Below are 21110 nucleotides of genomic sequence, written 5' to 3'. Positions count from 1 at the left end.
GTTCCAACTATCAACCATCTAATTATTGACATTCGCGCCTTCTATCTTGAGCTAAATATATAAAAGTGCTGTTTATTAATTTGGAATGAAAGATAAATAACGACGATTAAATGAACATCATATGTTTCACTTGAGGAGTGAATGGTTGTTTCAACTTAACAAAAACTGTAAGGATTAACCTAAACGCACAATGATTAAGGAGAGCCAGCACAACACTAAACTTTTCTACCCGCCCATTAGATATTCATCGGGTTTGGGTTGAAGTTTAACATGTTAACCCGAACAAATCAACCCACCATTTACACATGGTAAACAAATCAACTAGTACCTGGTAAATACAATCATCCATCTTCATATAAAGAGCTAAAAAGTTCTCAAAATAACACTTCATTATCTATTTAACACTGTTTTAAGTTTACTTCAAAATAAATGTATATAAACATTGATCTTTTAACCAACAAAATATTACATATGTTAAAGACATAATAAAAGAAATTAAGCTGACACTTTTCTTTGGTTAATTAAGACGGCATTTGATAAACATATCAACTCGACTAAAACACGAATCTTTAAGCTTGAAACTCAAAGCTCCAGTAACGAACCGATCCTTCAGAGCTACCGACTCCACTCAATTATCTTAAACAATATCAGTCTAAGTTTGTAACAGTTAGGAGTTGATACATTCAAGCTTCCATCATATAACTCACTTAATTACAACTTACAAAAACAAGAAAACCTTAGCTACAACCAAACCGAAAACCTTCTATTCTCGCCACAACAATCCAACGACAAAAAATCACAAAATTAGTTTCCAAATAATATTAACCGGGCGTTTCTCTGTCTCGTCTTAACCAGAGTTTAATCTTAACCGTTTTAACTCAACCTGAAAACTAGGACTGGAAGATAATGTACGCCGTGCAAGAATCCTAATGTCCTCTCGTGAACAATCCCGTGATATCCGAACAAGCTCCCATAACGCACCACCGGATATCATATCTTTAGCATTCACTTCTAAAATTCCAAAACATAAATATAGTAAGAATCAAGTAAAATGAAATGTGATTGCTTTAACTTTTAAGTTACTAATAAACTATAGATATACCATGCTGTGCCAGGTGGCAAAGAGCAAGCTCGATATGCCGCCTAATCGGTGAAGCTTCGTTGCTAGCGTTTTTCACAATCCACGCAAGTGCACCGTCCTCGATAAGAAGAGACTTCCCGCTTTTAATACCTTTAATATGAAAAAGACCGATTTAACCTTATAAGTATGTGGTCTAGATTAAAACTTGCTGACATGGCAAGAAAATACCTTGAGTGGAAGCTCTCGACTCACATTTAGCAAAATTAGCAATCCCACGCGCGACTTGAGCGAGAACATCGGGATGCTTACATCTCACCATACTTAACAAGGCCTTAATACCACCTTCCGCTCGTAACACTAGCTGCAATTTATCTGAATTTTAACAAAAACATTAGTATTTTGGAAAGGAAATAATTGGTTTGTTACATAAATTTATATTATAAAGTTTGTAATTACCATTGCCGCAAAGGTTAGCAATGGCCCCAGCCACCATACGAAGAGTTTGAGGATCGTCAGCATTTTGCGCGGTCATTGCTAGCAAACTAATACCCCCTTGTGACATAATAAGCTCTTGGTTGGCTTCTGCAAATGTGATTCATTATTGAACTTATGAGATATATAAGTTAAGTTGTAACATAAAATATTATTAAGAAAAGAAAAGATTACCATTCATTGCTAGGTTTGCAATTGCGCCCGCAGCGACTCTGTGGATGTTTTCGTCATCAGAGCTTGAAAGAAGGTCTAACAAGGATGCAAGACCACCGGCTTCTACAATCTTTTCCTGGTTGTTTGCTGCTCAAAAATAACAGATTTAATAGTCAGTGTTTTGAGTACTTGATAAAAACATATAACGCTTCTTTTTATCTAATTATGTTTATGGTTATATAATGAAATCAAGGGTGGACTAAAGTTACTAATTTACCTGTGTTTTAAGTAGGGGTGTAAACGAGCCAAACCGCTCATGAGCTACTCAAGATTGATTTGCTAAAAGCTCAACCCAAGCCGAGCTCGAGCCTAAAGATAAGCTTGTTCAATAAACGAGCCCAAGCTTGAGTTGTCTCATGAGTCTAAACGAGCCTATTATGTATATAAGTTTATTATATCAAATATAAGTTTTATTATAATTATTATTACATATAAAATTGTGTTAAAAATAGTTAAATAACATATTATTGTTATAATATATAAAAGTTATAATTATTTAATATACATGAAATAATTACAAATGTATATAAACTAAGTGAAAAATAATAACGTGACCAGAGATCAAGCTTGAAAAAGTACTCGAGCCGAGCTTCGGCTTTAGAAATAGAGATCGAAACAAGCCAAGCTCGAACCAAGCTCGGTTCCGCTCTACCTGTTTACACTTTACACTCCTAGTTTTAAGAAAAATTTTGATTCCGTTTCACCAAAGAAAAACAGTTTTTTAACACCAAATACGACGTATTTGGTCATTTCATCTATCAATTTCTTAAATAACGCAAAACACTCAAAATATGATAATCTAATTATTAAAGTTGGAAGCAGTAGAGCGCATGCTGACCCTATCTTCCATGATTTTTTATAGTTAATTAACTGATCTGATTATTTAGCAACACAATCATTTTGAGAATAGCTTTAAACAAAAGTATACCTTCAGCTGCTAAATTTGCAATAACTTTAACAGCATGGATTCGTACATCGGGATCTTCCGCTTCCAGTAATGATAAGATTTTTTGCAGCCCAACTGTCACAAAATATATTTCATTGATAACCGATATGCACACGCATTAATTACCCTTCGTAAAGAAAATTTAATAATCACCTTGCTCAAATAATGTGGCCACGGATCCCTTTTCTTGCTCCCCTGAATATCTCATCTGTGGCTGCCTGACCGGAGAGATGAGGGAACCCATATCTCCAGTCATATCCACACTACGATCACCACTCTCCAGCAGTTTTCTTGTCTAACAAGTAAAAGATATACACGTTAACAAATCATACTTCATTCTTATGCATATGCACATACATCATTATCAACATCAAATACCTCATTGGCATCAAAGCTTAACTGCAGCAGCTGATTTTGCAACACCGATATTTCCTCCTCAAGCTTCTCTCTCTGATGAACCTCGTCTTCCAGCATCTTCCGAAGCTTTAAAATTTCAGCATTTCCCGCCACCTGGCAAACCGGAAATATATTATCCACAGTCATATAATAAAAGAATAAAATGGATTTACATCATTTAAAATAACTGTACCTCTGATCTTTTCCATTGGGCTACTTGATTTTGAAGATTTTTAACCTCTTCTTCTGCAGTTTTCCTTAAGCGTATTTCATTCTGCAGTAACTTCTTAACTTCATTGAGTTCTTCATTAGGTTTATTAAGGCTTTCTTCTTTAAGCTCATTTACTGCCAGTTGTGCCTCGAGCTTCTTTATTGACTCCATACAGTCTCTTTGATATTTCAATCTTTCCTTCTACATAAATAAACAATTAATAAGATAAGAAAGAAGGGTATAATTTATATTCATATAATTAGTTACCTCCAAAGAATCTGCAAAACTTTTTTCGGCTTGAGATATTTGTTTTTTTGCTTCAAGTGAGATTTTTTCAATCTCATCTTGATACGCTTTTTGTTGTCGTTCGTGCTGTGCAATGAGAGATTCCACTTGTACATCAAGCTTTCTAGCCAAACTTTTGTAATCAAACTCTTCCTTTATCTTCAGCATGTTTTCCACCTTCATAGCCTATCATAACAGTTATTTAGTAAATAATTGGGCGAAAATCATTACAAAATATATATTAACAAGTTTAAGCTTACTCTTTGTCCAAACATTATGGTACTTGATGTCTCTCCTCTATGACGAGGAGACGGACCAATGGTTATAACAAGAGAAGTTCTTGCAGTGCCTGCAATCGATGTTTACAAGTTTTTTACATTAAAAGAAAGTCAAGCGTATATCAAATGAAGTCAATGTTGATAAATCTCACCTCCAAATGAATCTCGAAGCAATCTTGTAAGCTTGGAGTCACGAACGGGAACATGAGAACTGTTTTCCGCCAATGCGTTTATACATTTTCCAAGCGCGCTTAAAGAAAGATTTATCGATTTAGCTTCCTCTAGCGTATGCCCTTCACTACCTGCAAAATAACACCAAAGTGGATATTATATAGTTAGTAACCACTGCAACATATTTATGGATATTAAATACAGATAGTTATGATTTGATACCTGACTTATCAATACGCTCAGAGCCTGCAAGATCCACAACAATAAGCTTGCCTTTGCGTACAACCGGTGGCTTCATTGTTCTATTCATATGAGACTTGCTGCCAACATTATCACCTGATACACCCACAGACTTCTTAACATGCACCTGCAGCAAGAGTGGAGTTTTGGTCAATAACAACCATTTCCTGATACAGAACAATGAATATTAATTGATAGAATATAAATATTTTCACCATTAAAATTGCATGACTACGCGAAGATTCAGTATTAAGTTTGGTGTTTGTGGCAAATCGATGTGCTTCCCCTAACCGTAACAGCTCAACAAAACTTTGTTGGTCTTTAACCTCAATCAAGCTAGTACCTGGAAGTGTAATATCTCCACTTTTTGGATCTTCCACTATGCTTAAGTTATCATTAGCTGGCTCAAGAAGATCCTGTATTGTCTCCATGTATAGCTGTATATATGAGACAGATATAGAATCTGTTTCAGTTGCTTCAGCAAATATATCTTCCATTGCACGAACCATAATTCCACGTGCAGAAGTATCTTCATCTCCAAGTTTTCCAAGTGTGTACGTTTTCCCGGTACCAGTTTGACCATATGCCATGACTGTTCCATTATATCCCTCTAGAACACTCTGCACAACAATAACAGAAAACATTTGCATAATTGCATTTTCTCATAATTCATTTTTTGTTAGTTTATAAGTTAAGAGCTTAAGATAAAGTTATAAACCTCCACTACAGGCTTTGCTACAACTTCATAAACACGCTTTTGTGATGCAAATTCAGTAAGAACTTCATCAAATTCAAACGTATCTGAATCCCAGTTATTCTTTCTGAGTTTCAACCGTTTAAGCTGAAATGACACAATAAGAATGTAAAATGAATTTCATAAATTTCTTAATTGCAGAATAACAGTTTAACAGAAGCTCAAAACATGCAATTAGGTTACCTCTGGTTGCAATTCCACACAATCAGCAAAATCAGCATCCGTTGAGAGCTCCTCACTGTTTTTAGGTCTCAATCTTACAGCCACTCTAACTCTCCCAGAAACTAATGTGTGAAAACAAATATCAGAAAATTATCAAGATGCGAACAATTTCCGCGATTATTAACAGAAGCCCTCAATTTTGCTAATTAGGTCAACATATTCTCAAAATTCTACACAAATTCAACTCATTAATCACAAATCATCGTTAACTTTGCTAATCAGGTCAACATATCCCCAAAATTCTACAAATTAACCACAAAAATCATCGTTAAAACGATAACACAAACCTAAATCCATTCCATTCTTCACAATTATAGATACATAACCATAGAATAAACACATAACAATAACCAGATCATACACGTGTAAATGGCTAATTAAGTCAACATAATCTCAAAATTCCAACTCATTAACCAGCTCAACATATTCTCAAAAGCCTACACAGTTTTAACTCATTAGCCAAAAATCATCATTAATTTTTCTAATTATAACAACATGTCATCAAAATTCTACACAATTCCAACTCAATAACCACAAATCATCATATCATCAAAATTCCAACTCATTAACCACATATAATCATTAATTTTGCTAATTATCTCAACATATTCTCAAAATTCCAACTCTTTAACCACAAATCATCGTTAATTTTGCTAATTAAGTCAACATATTCTAAAAATTCAAAAAGATCACTCATAACCACATATCATCATTAGAACGATAGCACAAATCTAAATCCATCACAATTCTTCAAAATATAGATACGTAACCACACGATAAACGCATAACAATAACCAGATCACACATACAGCAAATTGCTAATTAGATCAACATATTCTCAAGTCTCAACATTCCACAAAATTTCAACTCGTTAACCACAAGTCTCCATTAAAACGACATCACAAACCTAAATCCATTACAATTCTTCACAATTATAAACATGTATCACACAATAACCAGATCATACAGCAAATTGCTAACTAAGTCAACATACTCTCCAAAGTCCACAAAATTCCAACTCAGTAACCACAAATCATAGCTAATTTTACTAATTAGGTCAACATACTCTCAAAATTCCACACAGTTTCAACTCATTAGCCACAAATCATCGTTAAAACTCTCGCAAGCCTAAATCCATCGCAATTCTTCGCAATTATAGATACGTAATCACACAATAACCAGATCACACACGTATATATCAAATTGCAACTACGAAACAAAACCTAACCTCCACGAGCATCCTTATGAGCTCCAGTAGCAAAATTACCACTAGAACCGGTACCGTTACAGCAAATAGCTAATTAAGTCAACATATCCTCAAAATTCCAACTCATTAACCACAAATCATCATTAATTTCACTAATAGGTCAACATACTCTATAAATTCCACACAATTTCAACTCATTAACTACAAATCATCGTTAATTTCTGAAGAAACGTAGATCGACTTACTAGTAGACGATCAACTTTCCTCGGGTATGAGTATGCTATATCACCGATGGTTTTCCGGAGTATGAATTCTTCCACCTACAAAACGAGCAGCACCGTGAACTTACCCCTCAGAAAGGGACAGAGGGGTCCTCTTTGGGGTAACCCTCCGGTGTGAGAATAAGATATTGTAGGAGAAGATAATAATAATCTGAAAGTGAGTAAGGATTTAGAATGTATTTTCTTGCTTACCTCCCCTTGTGGAGGTGGCGTGGTATTTATAGTGTTAGGGTTTCCAATGATTGGGCTCAGACCCAATCAGGGCCTTTTTGGCCTCCTCCTATTGCTTCGCGCCACGTGTCCTTAGGACACCTGGTGCTTTTTCATTGATTATTCTCTGACCAAGGTATTTCACCTGATCCATGTGCAATCACGTGGTAGCACATGGGTTTTGCTGAGTTGTCCACCCTTCATTGGCAGCTGTCAACATCAGCATATTCTTTATTCCTTAAAGGATACCTTCTGGAAGGTTGTCTGATGAGCACAATCATGGTTGTCCTTATCCTGATTTGGATAAGGACGTGGTTGATTATGTGCATGTGTGATAAGCGCCTATCCTGGGGATGCGCGAGGTCTTCTTTTTATTCTCACGCGCAGATGTTTCATGCGCAGATGTGATATGCGCAAGCATATGTAATATGCGTGAGCATATGTGATACGCGCCACACGCAGATGCGCCACGCGCAGATGTGATATGCGTGAGCATATATGATGCGTGAGCATATGTGATGCGTGAACATATGTGATATGCGTGAGCATATGTGATATGCGCCACGCGCATAGGTTTTGGCTTTGTGTCTTCATGACATCCTGATTTCAAGCCTCTTGTCTATATCTTGTGGGTTGACCCGCCCCGCTCGATGTTAAGGCGGGTGCATACCTCTTCAAGCCCCCCCAGTCTAATGTGTGTCTTGTCTCGCGCGAGCGAGGTAAGATAGATATTAGACTTAATAGTTTGCTCTTTTAATAGGGTTTGTCTTTACTTTTTTATTTCTCATATGTGCGTTGCGCGAAATTCTATCCTTTTGGTTGAAATGAATCGTCCATGTACGTGGTTGGTTGGTGCTGACATGCGTCAGAGATGGAGACGTTATGTGTCGGACTTTTCGTGTGCTCGAGGTGCTACAGTGGCCTTTCATGTCTCCTCATACAGTGTCAGGAACACGTGTCGCGCTCATGTTGGCCTGCACCTGCGAGTGGGGGCGCGTGAGCGTAACTCTGATCAGTACCTGTTTCTTTCTCTCTCCTGGGCCTATAAAAGCAAGCCTTTTGAGTGGTTTTTTCTTCATCTTCATTGTTATTTTCAGAGCTCTTTCTCCTTCAATTTTCATTCCGATTAAGAGCTTTTATCTTTTGCTTCCAGATTTCCGTGCTTAAAGTAACCGCTGTTTGATTCATAATTGTATGTCTGATAACCCAGACACCACAATTTCCCCCAGCAAACGCCGTGTAAAATCATTAGTTATGTCCACTTTGAAGAAGACCGGCAAGGGTAAACGGGCTGCCGAGGCCTCGTCGGAGGAGGTGGGGAAGAACAAAACAATGAAGAGATGGGATGAGATTCCCTGCAAATTGAAACAGTCTGACTTCGACAATCTCGTCGCCTCTCAGGGTTTTCTCCCTGAGTACAGCTGTCTGCTCTCGGCGGCCGGGCAAACGGCGGCAGATCCGCCCTCCGGCTATATCTCTTTATACTCTCACTTTTTCACTCACTGTAACCTTCGTCTCCCGATGACAAGGTTTATGGGTGCGCTCCTTCAGTTTTATGGGATTCACATATCCCAAGTCCATCCTTGTGGACTAGTGCGCATGACTCATTTTGAGTTCATGTGCAAAGCTCAGCGCGAGGAGCCCACCCCTCGGCGCTTTCAATATTTTTACAAGCCAAAAATCCAAGATTCTTGGTTCTCATTCATACCGCGCAGTCAGAAGGTTAAGTGTTGCACTGTTTCCTTCAAAAGCCTTCATGACTGGTCTGAGAAATTTTTTTATATTAAGGCTGGTGTGATTCCCATCCGCATGACCATGCGCACGATCACTTCTGCGCCCGCGGATGAGAATGTTCTTAAGAACCCAACGGGCACATGAGTTAACAAGTTAACTGCTGAACCATCCCCCGCCAAGAATATTTGCGAGGAGGCGCTGGTGGGGGTTGGTATGAGCAAGAGGTGGACCGACAGCGCGACTGAGCCTGTCGTCCAAGTTGATGGCTTAGGTGAGTTATTAGCTCATTGCATTATTTCTGCGCGAATATAATTCGCTTTGCTGATATCATTTGTCTTGTTTTATGCAGTAAGCAAGGAATACGTCCATGCCGCCTATGACGAGCATATGGAGGGCGGCTCTGTCGCGCTGAGTGCTGGGGAAGTTGCTTTCCCCGATCGCTTCGATGATATGTTCATCCCTGTCGATTTAGAATTTTGCTTTGACAGCGATGCGCCTGGTAAGCCTTTGTACTTATGCTTATGCCTTTAGAATACCAAATTTGGTTAACATTTCTGTCGCACGTATTGTAGATGCGCTCGAGAACTATGAGTTGGAGCTTGCGGAAGAGGAGGTGAAGGAGGAAAAAGCTGAGGCGCCCCAACTCAAGCGCAAAGCTAAAGGCAAAACTGGCGCAGGGGCCAGTAAAAAACAGAAGAAAAATGATGCCCCTGTTGCCCAGGATCCTCCTACCCAAGCGAAGGGACTTGAGAAAACCAAGGGATTTACCTCCAAGTTTTCCTCGTCTTCTTTGCCTCGAGGTGTGGGCAATCCTCCTGTCCACACGAGGTATGGTGCTGCCACCTCATCTCTTCGCGCGGCGGACAAGGAAAGCGGCGCTGCGCCTGCTGTTTCATCTTCTCCAACAGGTATACTTTGTTCATATTTTGTGGTTTTATGAGCGTGATTCCGATAGAGTTATTAATGAAGCTTTGTTCACTCAAATGTTTGTAGAGCCGGCGACTTTGGTGGCTCAACCTCAGGCGCAGCAAGGTACCGAGGCTGCGCCGAAGGTTGCTTTGAAGTCCCCTGTTTTACCCTCGAAAAGGGGGAAAATGGACTTCATGGCGATGCTCAATTCGCGGATGGCGGTGCGCCAAGGTATTTATTGCGCTTTGATTTTCTGACTTTTTTCCTTTAGATCAAGTCATGAATCATTTCTCTTTGGTTTTTTCATAGGAATTATAGCTGGCACACAAGCTGCTGGTGGCACTGCTGGCGCCGGCGCCGTTAGTTCTGCTCCTGCTCCAACAAGCACTGAATCTCCTCTCATTGGGATTACTAAGGAGCAGGAGACTATTTTACGCGCTGATCTAACGGCGTCAAGACCTCCCTCACCTCCTCCTGCGCGCAGCCCTCCTCGTGAGACTGTTTTTGATTTTTCCAAGTCGCAGGAGAAAAGACCTGTTACAGAGGATGATGAGGAGGTCAATTTTGAAGATTTCGATGGTGGCCGCGCAAGCCCTGTAGCGCCACGAGATTTCGTGGCGCAGCCTTCTTCTCGTGGGGCTGGCGCTGACTTTTCTACCGGCTTTCCGAAGGTATAAGTTTGTTTTGCTCCGCTGTGCGGACTTCCAGATTAGTGTTTAGATGACAAACGTTTCTTTTGCGTTGCTTTGTGTTTGCAGGAAGCCGATCACATATACCGCCCGAGCTGGAATATTACTGAAGATAGCTCATTTCAATCCATGGGCGTGTGTGAAGACTTCTGGGCTCACTCTGTTCCTCCGGCTGAAAGGAGGTTTCAGGAGGACCGCGCTCGCGTGGACTTGCTCAACGACCACCTTTTTGCTGGGTCTGCGTTCTTTGCTGCCTCCCAAGAGCTTCGCAATGATTATATAAAAGTGCGTGATGCCCTTGTGGAGGCCAAGCAAGAGGCTAAGATTTCTGCTTGGAATCTTTCTGACGCTCGAGAGAGAGCTGAGAAACTCCAAGCAGAACTTAGCGAGAACCGAGCAAGTGCCAACGCTGCCTTTGTGAAGCGCGGGCATGAGCTGCAGGCTGCGCGGGAGAAGCTGCAAGCGGCAGAAGCGGATGCGGCCAGGTACGCGCGTCGGGCGCGTGACTTGGAGTTGGAGGCAGAGGCGCGTGATCAAACTCTTGCGCAGGCTAACATTGACAAATCTTTATCAGAGAGTGAGGTTGCGCGCCTGAAGAAAGAGCTCGACGCTGCGCGAGCAGAAAAGGATGAAGCCTTGGCGGCGGCAGCGTCTGAGAGAGAAGAGCTCGATGCTGCGCGAGCAGAAAGGAATGAAGCCTTGGCGGCAGCAGCGTCTGACAGAGAAGAGCTAAAACAAATCAAGGAAACTGTTGAGTTGTTAACTCTCAGATTCCTGCTCTTGAGACGTCTGTTTCTTCCCTCGCGCGGGATCGTCAATGGCTAGTTTCACAGGGTGTGACTCGTTGCGCTTATGCGATGAAATACTCAGACGAGTTTCAGACCCTTGTGATGGATTGCAATGCTGCGTCGCGCTTGGTGGGTCGAGCTGAAGGGTTTAAGGATGGCTATGAATATAGCATGCTGAAGAAGAATCCATCCGACTACCCTTATCAGCTCGACGTTGTCTGCGCTGACATGGCCGAGGTGGGGGAGAAGTACTTGAATACTCCGATTCCCATCCTTGAGCAGGTATTTTAACCTTAATGAGTTTACCTTGACTTATTTTCCTAATCTTTTGTACTCATACTTTTCCTTGTGACTTGCAGATAGCCGCGCTTGCTGACCAGCCCGATCTTGGCGCGCTAAAGAAATTACTTGACGAATGTGAAGGGACTGGTGGCAGCGATGATGGCGCGGGCAATGCTGCCTCTGCTAGCGGCTCTGGCGTGGCCAAAGGACCTACTCCTGACACTATCGTGATAGAAGACGACTCCATTCAAGACGAACAGCTTGATTATGGTAAGTTTGGAGATGACGAGGAGCGGGCTGCGCCAGATGCTGAGGGAGGAGGTAATGATGAGGGCGATGAAGAGGCTGATGTTGATATAGAGACTTGAAAAGCCCTTCATGTTTTTTTTTGTTTGTAGTTTTTATCTCATCATTTTGTAAATTTGTAAACTTCTATGTTTTTGAATGAAATTTTGTTTTCCCCTTATTCGCATCTTGCGCATTCCCAATTCATCTCTTTATATTGCATGTGTTTGCTTGTTGAATATAAGATATGCTTGCATATTGAAACCTGAACAAGGTTGTAAGGAAATTATTTTACTTAATCCTTGTCATATTTCAAGTTATTTTGCAATATTCTGAATATGCTGACACGTGCCTTGGCATTTCATTATTCCTCTTTTGCGCGACGTTATCGCGCATTTATTATAGGGAATTATGAATGAGTTTTTTAGCCTTTACGTGTCAGTATGTGTTACTCTGATATCCATTACAATCCCATGCGCGACCTCGACCTGAGACCTTAACAACTATGTTTTGGCATGTGCTTTGCCTTAGCTGTGCTTAGGTATTTTTATGGTTTAGCTGCGCAGCATGTAAGATGGATGTTGTGAGTAATTTGAGCTAAGGCTCATATTATTGGGCTAAGGCCCTGAGCTAAGGCTCATATTATTGGGCTAAGGCCCTGACGTTTTAGAGTTAAAACTCGTTAACGCGTTTAAGCTTGAAGCTCGCGCATGTATGTTTTACTTCGTTTTATTTTTAGTTTGATGTCAATACAATGTTGTCATATTGCTCAAAATTAATAAAGGGAAGTGTGAAACATGTATGCAAAAGGTAATAGAACACACATTAAGAGAAAATAGCGCGCATCATTATTCATAATGGCTTAAAGGGCCTTGATTACAAACTTGACAACTTTTACATGAAACATTTTCTAAGTTGTGCTGCGTTCCATGTGCGCGGGATCTTCTTTCCATTCAAATCTTTTAAAGCGTATGCGCCTTTTCCCAATTCTTCCGAGACTTGATAAGGTCCCTCCCAGTTGGGAGACATCTTTCCTGGGGGTATTGCGCGACTAGCTTCATTGTTCCGAAGGACAAAATCATTCTTCTTGAAGTGGCATTCTTTCACGCGCTGATTGTAATATTTTTCTAGTTTTTTCTTGTATTTGGCTTCACTGATGATAGCCGCCTCTCTGCGCCCTTCAAGTAAGTTGAGATCCAACCTCCTTTCGCGCTCGTTATCCGTCTTACTCATCATGAGCACTCTATAGGATGGGCATCCAATCTCTGCTGGAATCATAGCCTCCGTTCCATAGGTTAGGCTGAACGGGGATTCGCCATTGCTGGTTTTGCTTAATGTCCTGTGCGCCCACAGGACATTAGGTAACTCCTCGACCCATGCATGGGATTCTCCCTCCAACCTTTTCTTCAGCCCATTCAGCAAGCTTTGGTTCGCGCGCTCCACTTGGCCATTCCCTTGAGGGTGGTATACTGAAGTGAATGCTTGGTTGATGCGCAATTCCTTGAGCCAACTGGATATCTTCCTGTCAGTGAATTGTTTGCCATTGTCGCTCACAATTTCCATTGGCAGGCCAAAACGGCATATGATGTGGCTCCAAATAAATTGCTTCATTGCCTCGGCTGTGATTTTTGCTAGTGGCTTGGCTTCAACCCATTTTGTGAAATAGTCTACTGCCACTACCAAAAACTTTACCCGCCCTTGCGCTTGTGGTAAGGGACCCACAATATCGATTGCCCATTTGTGGAAAGGCCATGCGGAGGTCACCGGAATCAAGTTGTTCTTTGGCCGCATGGTGTTTGGCGCATAGCTCTGACACGCTTTGCATTTTTGGATCTCTTTTAACGCGTCCAAGTACATGCCTGGCCAATAGTAACCTGCGTTCATTGCCTTGGCAACCACCATGCGCGGGCCAGCATGTATTCCACAGATTCCTTCGTGTATCTCTCTGATCACGTAGCTTGCTTCCTCGGCATCCAGGCATTTCATGAGCGGTCCAAGATAAGAGCGTCGATATAACGTACCATCAAGCAGTTCGTAGTTCTGCGACTTGTGTCTTATCTTCCTCGCCTGTGCGCGATCGACCGGTACCTTTCCCTCCTTCAAGAATTCCATTAAGGGAGTTATCCATGATGAAGGCGTTGTATGAATTACAAGGACAGACTTCGCTCCCACCGACGGGTTGCTCATTACTTCCACCCTGACATCTTTGCCAAAGTGATCGAAGCTGGTTGATGCCATCTTGCTCAGCGCGTCGGTAGACTTGTTTTCACTGCGCGGAATATGTATGATTCTGAAGAAGTCAAATTGCTCGGTGAGTTTCTTCGCCTGCTCTAAATACAGAGGCATAGTGTTCTCCTTGGCATCATAAAGGCCATTGACCTGTGCTGCTACCAAGTATGAATCGACATGAGCCTCTAGCTTTTTAACTCCGAACTTGTGCGCGATGCGCAGACCAGCCAGCAGGGCTTCATACTCAGTTTCATTGTTGGTGCTCTTGAAATCCAACCTGATTGCGTAAGTATACTCGTGACTTTCTGGATCCACCAGTTTGAGGCCTGCGCCGGACCCTTCGTTGTTTGAAGCTCCATCAGTGAATAATCTCCAAACATTTTCTTCATTATTGGCTTGCGGAGGGTCTACTTCGCGCTGAGCCTCTTCGACTTTTCCTTCAGGGATTTCTGCAATGAAATCAGCTAAGACTTGTCCCTTGATTGCTGGACGAGGTTTGTAGGTGATCGTGTGCTCCCCTAATTCCAGCGCCCATTTTGTCAGCCTTCCTGAGAGCGCGGGACGTCGCAAGACTTGCTGGATGTTGTAATCAGTCAGGACTTCAATGGGATGACCATTGAAATATCTATGAAGCTTGCGCGACGCGTGTGTTGGTGATAAAACTAACTTTTCTATGATGGTATAGCGCGTCTCAGGATCTGTCAGCACCCGACTTACATAATAGATTGGTGTTTGGATTCCCTTGCGATCCACCAACACTGAGCCAATGGCGCGCTCTCCTGCTGACAGGTACAACGTTAGAGTTTCGCCAGGTAGTGGAGCTGTGAGCGCAGGCAGATTTATCAGACATTCTTTTATCTCACTGAAAGCTTGCTCGGCCTCAGGCGTCCACTTGAATTGGCTTTTCTTTAAGCAATTTCTCAATGTGTTAACGAATGGGGTGGATTTGCTTCCATGGTTCGCTAGGAACCTGTTAATTGATACCAATCTACCATTCAACTTTCGGACTTCCTTCATGGTGGATGGCGAGGGCATGTCAAGGATAGCCTCCACCTTCTCTGGGTTCACCTTGAAACTATCCTTGGTGACCATTACACCGAGAAATTTCCCTTCTTCTACGCCGAATGTGCATTTGCTCGGGTTGAGCTTCATGTTTACTTCCTTTAGGCGCCAAAGGGTTTCTTCGATGTCTTTGAGCATTTGTTTTTCCTCCCTGCTTTTAATCACCAAATCATCCACGTAGACTTCTAAGTTTCTTCCAATTTGCTCGTTGAAAACCGCATCCATGAGTCTTTGGTAAGTGGCTCCTGCATTCTTCAAACCAAAGGGCATTTTTGTGTAACAGAAAACACCCTTGTCAGTTCTGAAGGCAGTCTTGTCCTCATCTTGTGGTGCCATTTGAATTTGGTGATAGCCCTTATAGGCATCCAGGAAACATTTGAGCTTAAATGGCGCCACAGAGTCCACCTTCGCGTCAATGTTTGGGAGGGGGTAACAATCTTTTGGACACGCTTTGTTGAGGTCCTTGAAATCAATGCACATTCTCCATGACCCATTGCTCTTCTTTACCATCACAGGATTGGCTACCCATGTTTGGTATCGTATTGGGCGGATGATATTTGCGCGCAGTAGATCTTCTACTTGCTCATTCATGGCCCTTGCCTTCTCATCCCCCATGACTCTTTTCTTTTGAGCAATTGGCTCTACAGACTTGAATGTGTTGAGAGAATGCTGAGCCAGGTCTCGCGGAACCCCAGTCATATCAGAATGTTGCCACGCGAAGACCGATATATACGTTGTGAGCAATCTTTTCATTCTCACCCTTGTGTCATCTGATATCGTAGCTCCAATTGTGATTGTTTGCTCTGGGAATTTTGGGTTGAGAATCCATTCCTCTGACGCGTTGTTTGCCATTGGAAGCTTCATTCTCCCTTCTCGCGGTATACTTGTTACTGCGCACAAATGATCTCGGTATACAAATGTTACTCCTGTCGGTGTTGGGAACCCCAACGCGCCGTGCGCTGGTGACGGTATGGCCTTGAATTGGGCAATCGTTCCTCTACCCAAGATCATATTATGGCATGAAGTGGTGGGCAAGACCAAGAAGTTGACAATTTCAGCTCGCTTGTGTTTCTCATCCCCCATAGTTAGTTCGAATTGTATCTGACCTAGGGGGTGAATAATTTCGTTTGAGACACCCGAGATTGGTGCATTCACAATTTCAAGCCTTGCTTGGTCTGCTGGATCCAACTTCCTGAAACATTGCTCATACATGATGTCTGATTCACTGCCGGTGTCCACCAGGACTTTTGACACCTCATAATGAGCGATGTGTGCAGTGATGACTAGAGGACTGCTGATAGACGGGCCTCCTCTGATTCTTGGGAAGATTACTTGTTGCTCGCGCCAATCCCCTTGGACTTGGGCGCTTCTCTTCCTCGAACTTTGCCCTTGCATTCCTCCTTCAGCTACACAGATTCTTTTGAATTTTTTACTGGCTGAGGCTCCGTCTGGTTGTTCATTCTCTGGTCTTGGGTTTTTCACCAGGTGAGCCAACTTGCCTGATTTCACATCTCTTTCAATCGCATCCTTCAAATGGTGGCATGCATCGGTGTTGTGCCCTGTGGACTTGTGAAACTCACAATACTTGCCACTGTTTGGTGGTCCCTTATGGAGTAATGGCTTGGGGCTTTTAAACTAGACATTCTCTGTGCTTAACACTTGCGAAGGCGTTTTGGTGAGGGGAGTCCATATTCTTGGTAGAGGTCTGTTAGGCTCTCTGCCGCCTTCCCTCTTGTCACCTTCTCCGCGATTACGAATGTCTTTTTGGGGCTGGGGTGAACTTGGTTGCGCTTGCTTTTCTGCGGGAGAATAACTGGTTTGTTGCAACCTGGACCATACGGAGTTTTGTTTGCCCCTCCTTTCATTGTTGCGTGGTGCTTCTGTTTGATGCCCTCTATCTCTTGCTCTGTCTTGGGCAATTTGTTTTTCATTTCGCGCGAAGACTCGCGATGCTTCCATAAGCTTAGCCCAAGTGGTTGGCATGCCATCTCTGCTCACGAGAGCTCTGCGGAGTTGATCATTGCGCGCACCTTGTATAAAGGCCACGCGCAAGAGTTGTTCAGTGATACCTCCAATTGCAAGAGATTCCTGATTGAAACGAGTTATGTAGTCTTCAATGGTTTCATCATTCCTGCGCATGCAGTGCATGATGTCATCGGGGTCGCGCGTGTGTCTGCGCTGCTGTACAAAGTGAGCCTGGAACTTCTCCAATAGCTCTTCGAACCCATCGATTTGTCTTGTCGGCAAGCTTTCGAACCAGACACGCGCTGCGCCCGTGAGGCAGCAAGCAAACATGTGACACCATGTTGGCATCGTCCAGCTTTCTAGGTTTCCAGTGTTGTAAAAACCTTGTAAGAAATCATCTGGATCTGTTGTACCATCGTACTTGCCTAGACCACTTGGCATCTTGGTTTTGTGTTGAATGAGAGCCTTCGCAATGCGCTCAGTGAATTTTGAATGCTTCACCAAGATGGCTGGCCTATATGGTGTGGTTACGTCCACTTGCCCTTTCGCTTGTGGGTTGTACGGTGTGTATAGATCCATATCGGCTTTGGCTCCAGGTGCTATGTTCATGTGCGCGCGGAGCTGTGACACTCCTGCATGAGTATCTCGCGTCTTCCTCATGCTGTGCACCTCTTCTTCATCACTAACATCAGCGTGTTCGGTGTGAACAGAGTGACCATCTTCCGGCGCGCGCGCCCTTTTTGTTGTTCCCTGAATGGTTTGTTTATCAAATGCGAGCCTTTGTGTTAAGTCAGCTAACTTTTTGTGTTTGACCAGCTCATTGTATTTGTCCATTAAACGCCGTTGTTCGTTTATGAGCCATTCTTTAGGGTCATTGGTTTCAACTTCCGGACCCATTGGTCCTTTTTGTTTTGCACAAGTCAGATTTTGGAACGTGAGATCGTCTGGAGGAGTTTCAGTCTGGCTATGAGGTGTTGTGATGAAGGGATGGTTACTGGTGGTGCGCGCAGTTTCACGCGGCGCCCTCAGAAACTGATGTCCCTCATTAACATCCTCAAGCTCATTATCCTCCAGAACTTGATCGCTGTTTCGAACACAGGAAACCATGGTGAAGATTTTCAGAGAGAACTGATGAGATAGTGGTTTTGTTGCCGTTGTAACAGGTGATGGCGCCAATGAAGAAACGTGGATCGACTTACTAGTAGACGATCAACTTTCCTCGGGTATGAGTATGCTATATCACCGATGGTTTTCCGGAGTATGAATTCTTCCACCTACAAAACGAGCAGCACCGTGAACTTACCCCTCAGAAAGGGACAGAGGGGTCCTCTTTGGGGTAACCCTCCGGTGTGAGAATAAGATATTGTAGGAGAAGATAATAATAATCTGAAAGTGAGTAAGGATTTAGAATGTATTTTCTTGCTTACCTCCCCTTGTGGAGGTGGTGTGGTATTTATTGTGTTAGGGTTTTCAATGATTGGGCTCAGACCCAATCAGGGCCTTTTTGGCCTCCTCCTATTGCTTCGCGCCACGTGTCCTTAGGACACCTGGTGCTTTTTCATTGATTATTCTCTGACCAAGGTATTTCACCTGACCCATGTGCAATCACGTGGTAGCACATGGGTTTTGCTGAGTTGTCCACCCTTCATTGGCAGCTGTCAACATCAGCATATTCTTTATTCCTTAAAGGATACCTTCTGGAAGGTTGTCTGATGAGCACAATCATGGTTGTCCTTATCCTGATTTGGATAAGGACGTGGTTGATTATGTGCATGTGTGATATGCGCCTATCCTGGGGATGCGCGAGGTCTTCTCTTTATTCTCACGCGCAGATGTTTCATGCGCAGATGTGATATGTGCAAGCATATGTGATATGCGTGAGCATATGTGATATGCGTGAGCATATGTGATATGCGTGAGCATATGTGATACGCGCCACACGCAGATGTGATATGCGTGAGCATATATGAAGCATGAGCATATGTGATACGCGTGAGCATATGTGATGCATGAACATATGTGATATGCGTGAGTATATGTGATATGCGCCACGCGCATAGGTTTTGGCTTTGTGTCTTCATGACATCCTGATTTCAAGCCTCTTGTCTATATCTTGTGGGTTGACCCGCCCCGCTCGATATTAAGGCGGGTGCATACCTCTTCAATTTCACTAATTAGGTCAACATACTCTCAAAATTCTACTCAATTTCTACGCATCAACCACAAATCCATTCAAATTCTTCACAATTACATATACGCAATCACACAGTAACCAGATCACACACGCACACATCAAAATACAATAACAAAACAAAACCTAACCTCCAGGAGCATCCTTATGAGCTCCGGCAGCAGAATTAGCACTGGAACCGGTACTGTTACGGCGGAGATTCGACGTAACCGCCGGCTTAGATTTGTAACCGGACGAATAAGAAGATGAAGAAGATGAAACTGATTTCGTCTTCACTCCACCTCCATTTTTGTAACTATAATTAGTAGACATTTTATAATAATAATAATAATAATAATAATAATAATTAGAGTTGAGGATGAAGTCAAGTAAAAGCAGTAGTTGTTGTTGTTGTTGTTCACACAGTGAAGGTGTGTGAGGGAGTTGAATTTTGAAGCAATGTTCGTGGGGTAACGTGGGGTCCGTCATGGCTTGCTTTCTTGCACTTTAATTTCGGTATTGTTATGTAAATGGGTTGAAGAAAATGAATGTTGAGATGAGGTCCTTCCTGTTTAATTGTTTTATTATTTACATCACTTTTTCTTCTTATTTTATTTTCTAATGATTTAACAAACGTTTGGCCACCCAGATGCCGGTTAGTGGTAAAGCTTGGGTTAGATTACAGGGGTGATTGAAGTCAGTGATGGGTGACCGGCTCAATAGTTATAAAAATTTCCGGATTAAATCACGAAAGTTCACCTTACGAAGCGGAAAACGAGGGGGTCATAGGCGTCTATTACCCACGTCACGTGTGCCACCAAATCCATGGAAAACCTATTGTTCGAAGCCTACTGTGGTAAATAGGGAGCCGAGTCAAGCTCAAGTTCAACTAGGCTCGAGCTTAGCTCGCTTAACTTACAACAGAGCTCTAGGTCGACTCATTTAGATTTCTATTTCTAAACTTCGAGTTCGGGCTCGACTCGTTCCGATCTCTATTTCTAAAGCTCTAGCTCGACTGGTGAGTAGTTTTCCAAGCTTGAACTCGGTTTTGGCTCGGCTCAATTATCATTTATTAATTATTTTTTATATATTAATAACTATTTATATATATATTTATTTCAATTATAATTTTAAATATAATATATATATATATATTATAAATTTCATGAAAATGACAGACTCCTATAGGCTCGCAGGCCGACTTGAGCTCGATAGATGAAGCCGGAGCTCGGACTTGTTTATCAAGCGAGCTTACTTTTAGGCTCGAGCTCGGGTTTGAGCTCAGCTCAATCGAGTTTTTTTCACGAGTCAATTTCGAGTATCTCGTGAGCAACTCATCTTGTTTACGTCTCTATTGGTAAAATCCTTGGCTTTTGAATGATATTGTTATATTATAAACAATATTCGAACCCATTATCTTATTATTATCTTACTTAAGGAGAGCCAAGAAGGGGCTAAAATTATATATTCCAATCAGATATAAAAGATTTAGCTGTTTTATTCAAATTTTAATATGTTACATCGAAACAGAAGGCAAGCGGGCAACAAATTGCGCCGCTACCACTTTTTGAATCGCTAAAATTTGATCAATTGGTGTATGGTTTATTTAGATCACTAGATTCCAAGCCTATTGTACTTTGGAAAACGTGTCAAACGTTTATTAGTTGTCAAAATATTATTACATGTCTAGACTCTGGAGGATAAAAAGTTATCATCCACTATCGATTTGCATTGCTTGTAGCCTTGTATACAACCTTTAGAATTGAAGTGTGTGTGAATAAGAGAGAGCTTTTTCTTGAATTAGATTCAACATTTTATTTTAGTAAAAAAATATGTAGCGGTATTCGGTCTTAGATCAATATTTGTAATTTTCTTCTATTTCTGTTTTTAATTTAGATTTTAGTTATATTCGTTGTATTCAATTATTTTTGTTTTGAATTTAGATTTTAATAATATTCGTTATATGACCAAACATGTTAGTAGTTGTTAGAAGTCTAATATATGCTTTAG

General features: G+C 41.9%; 1 protein-coding gene across 1 annotated transcript; it reads right to left on the bottom strand.

Annotated features, from left to right (window-relative positions):
- Positions 1–798: 798 nt before the first annotated feature.
- On the bottom strand, positions 799–19433 carry LOC143558909 (kinesin-like protein KIN-UA). The gene is made up of 17 exons (XM_077047647.1): positions 19253–19433; positions 5251–5351; positions 5032–5154; positions 4529–4933; positions 4296–4440; positions 4055–4204; positions 3885–3973; positions 3607–3810; positions 3322–3540; positions 3111–3242; positions 2886–3027; positions 2715–2807; positions 1748–1873; positions 1538–1663; positions 1310–1453; positions 1103–1231; positions 799–1011 (listed from the first exon to the last, which is right to left on the bottom strand). Exons 1-17 carry the CDS (start codon positions 19431–19433, stop codon positions 848–850), a joined length of 2673 nt encoding a protein of 890 aa, XP_076903762.1. The 3' UTR covers positions 799–847.
- Between the last annotated feature and the right edge of the window lie 1677 nt (positions 19434–21110).

Source organism: Bidens hawaiensis, unplaced genomic scaffold, assembly GCF_021521415.1.
Source record: "Bidens hawaiensis isolate Kalapana, Puna unplaced genomic scaffold, B.hawaiensis_p1.1 tig00019670_1, whole genome shotgun sequence".
Classification (NCBI taxonomy): Eukaryota; Viridiplantae; Streptophyta; class Magnoliopsida; order Asterales; family Asteraceae; genus Bidens; species Bidens hawaiensis.
The sequence above is the reverse complement of the archived record's forward strand: the minus strand, read 5'-3'. Positions and strand labels throughout refer to the sequence as shown.

Coding starts and splice junctions, on each gene's coding strand:
- LOC143558909 (XM_077047647.1), bottom strand. CDS start 19,433: ATGTCTACTAATTATAGTTACAAAAATGGAGGTGGAGTGAAGACGAAA. Junction 5,352..19,252: donor TCATAAGGATGCTCCTGGAG/GTTAGGTTTTGT, acceptor TTCACACATTAG/TTTCTGGGAGAGTTAGAGTG. Junction 3,974..4,054: donor GCTTCGAGATTCATTTGGAG/GTGAGATTTATC, acceptor CATCGATTGCAG/GCACTGCAAGAACTTCTCTT.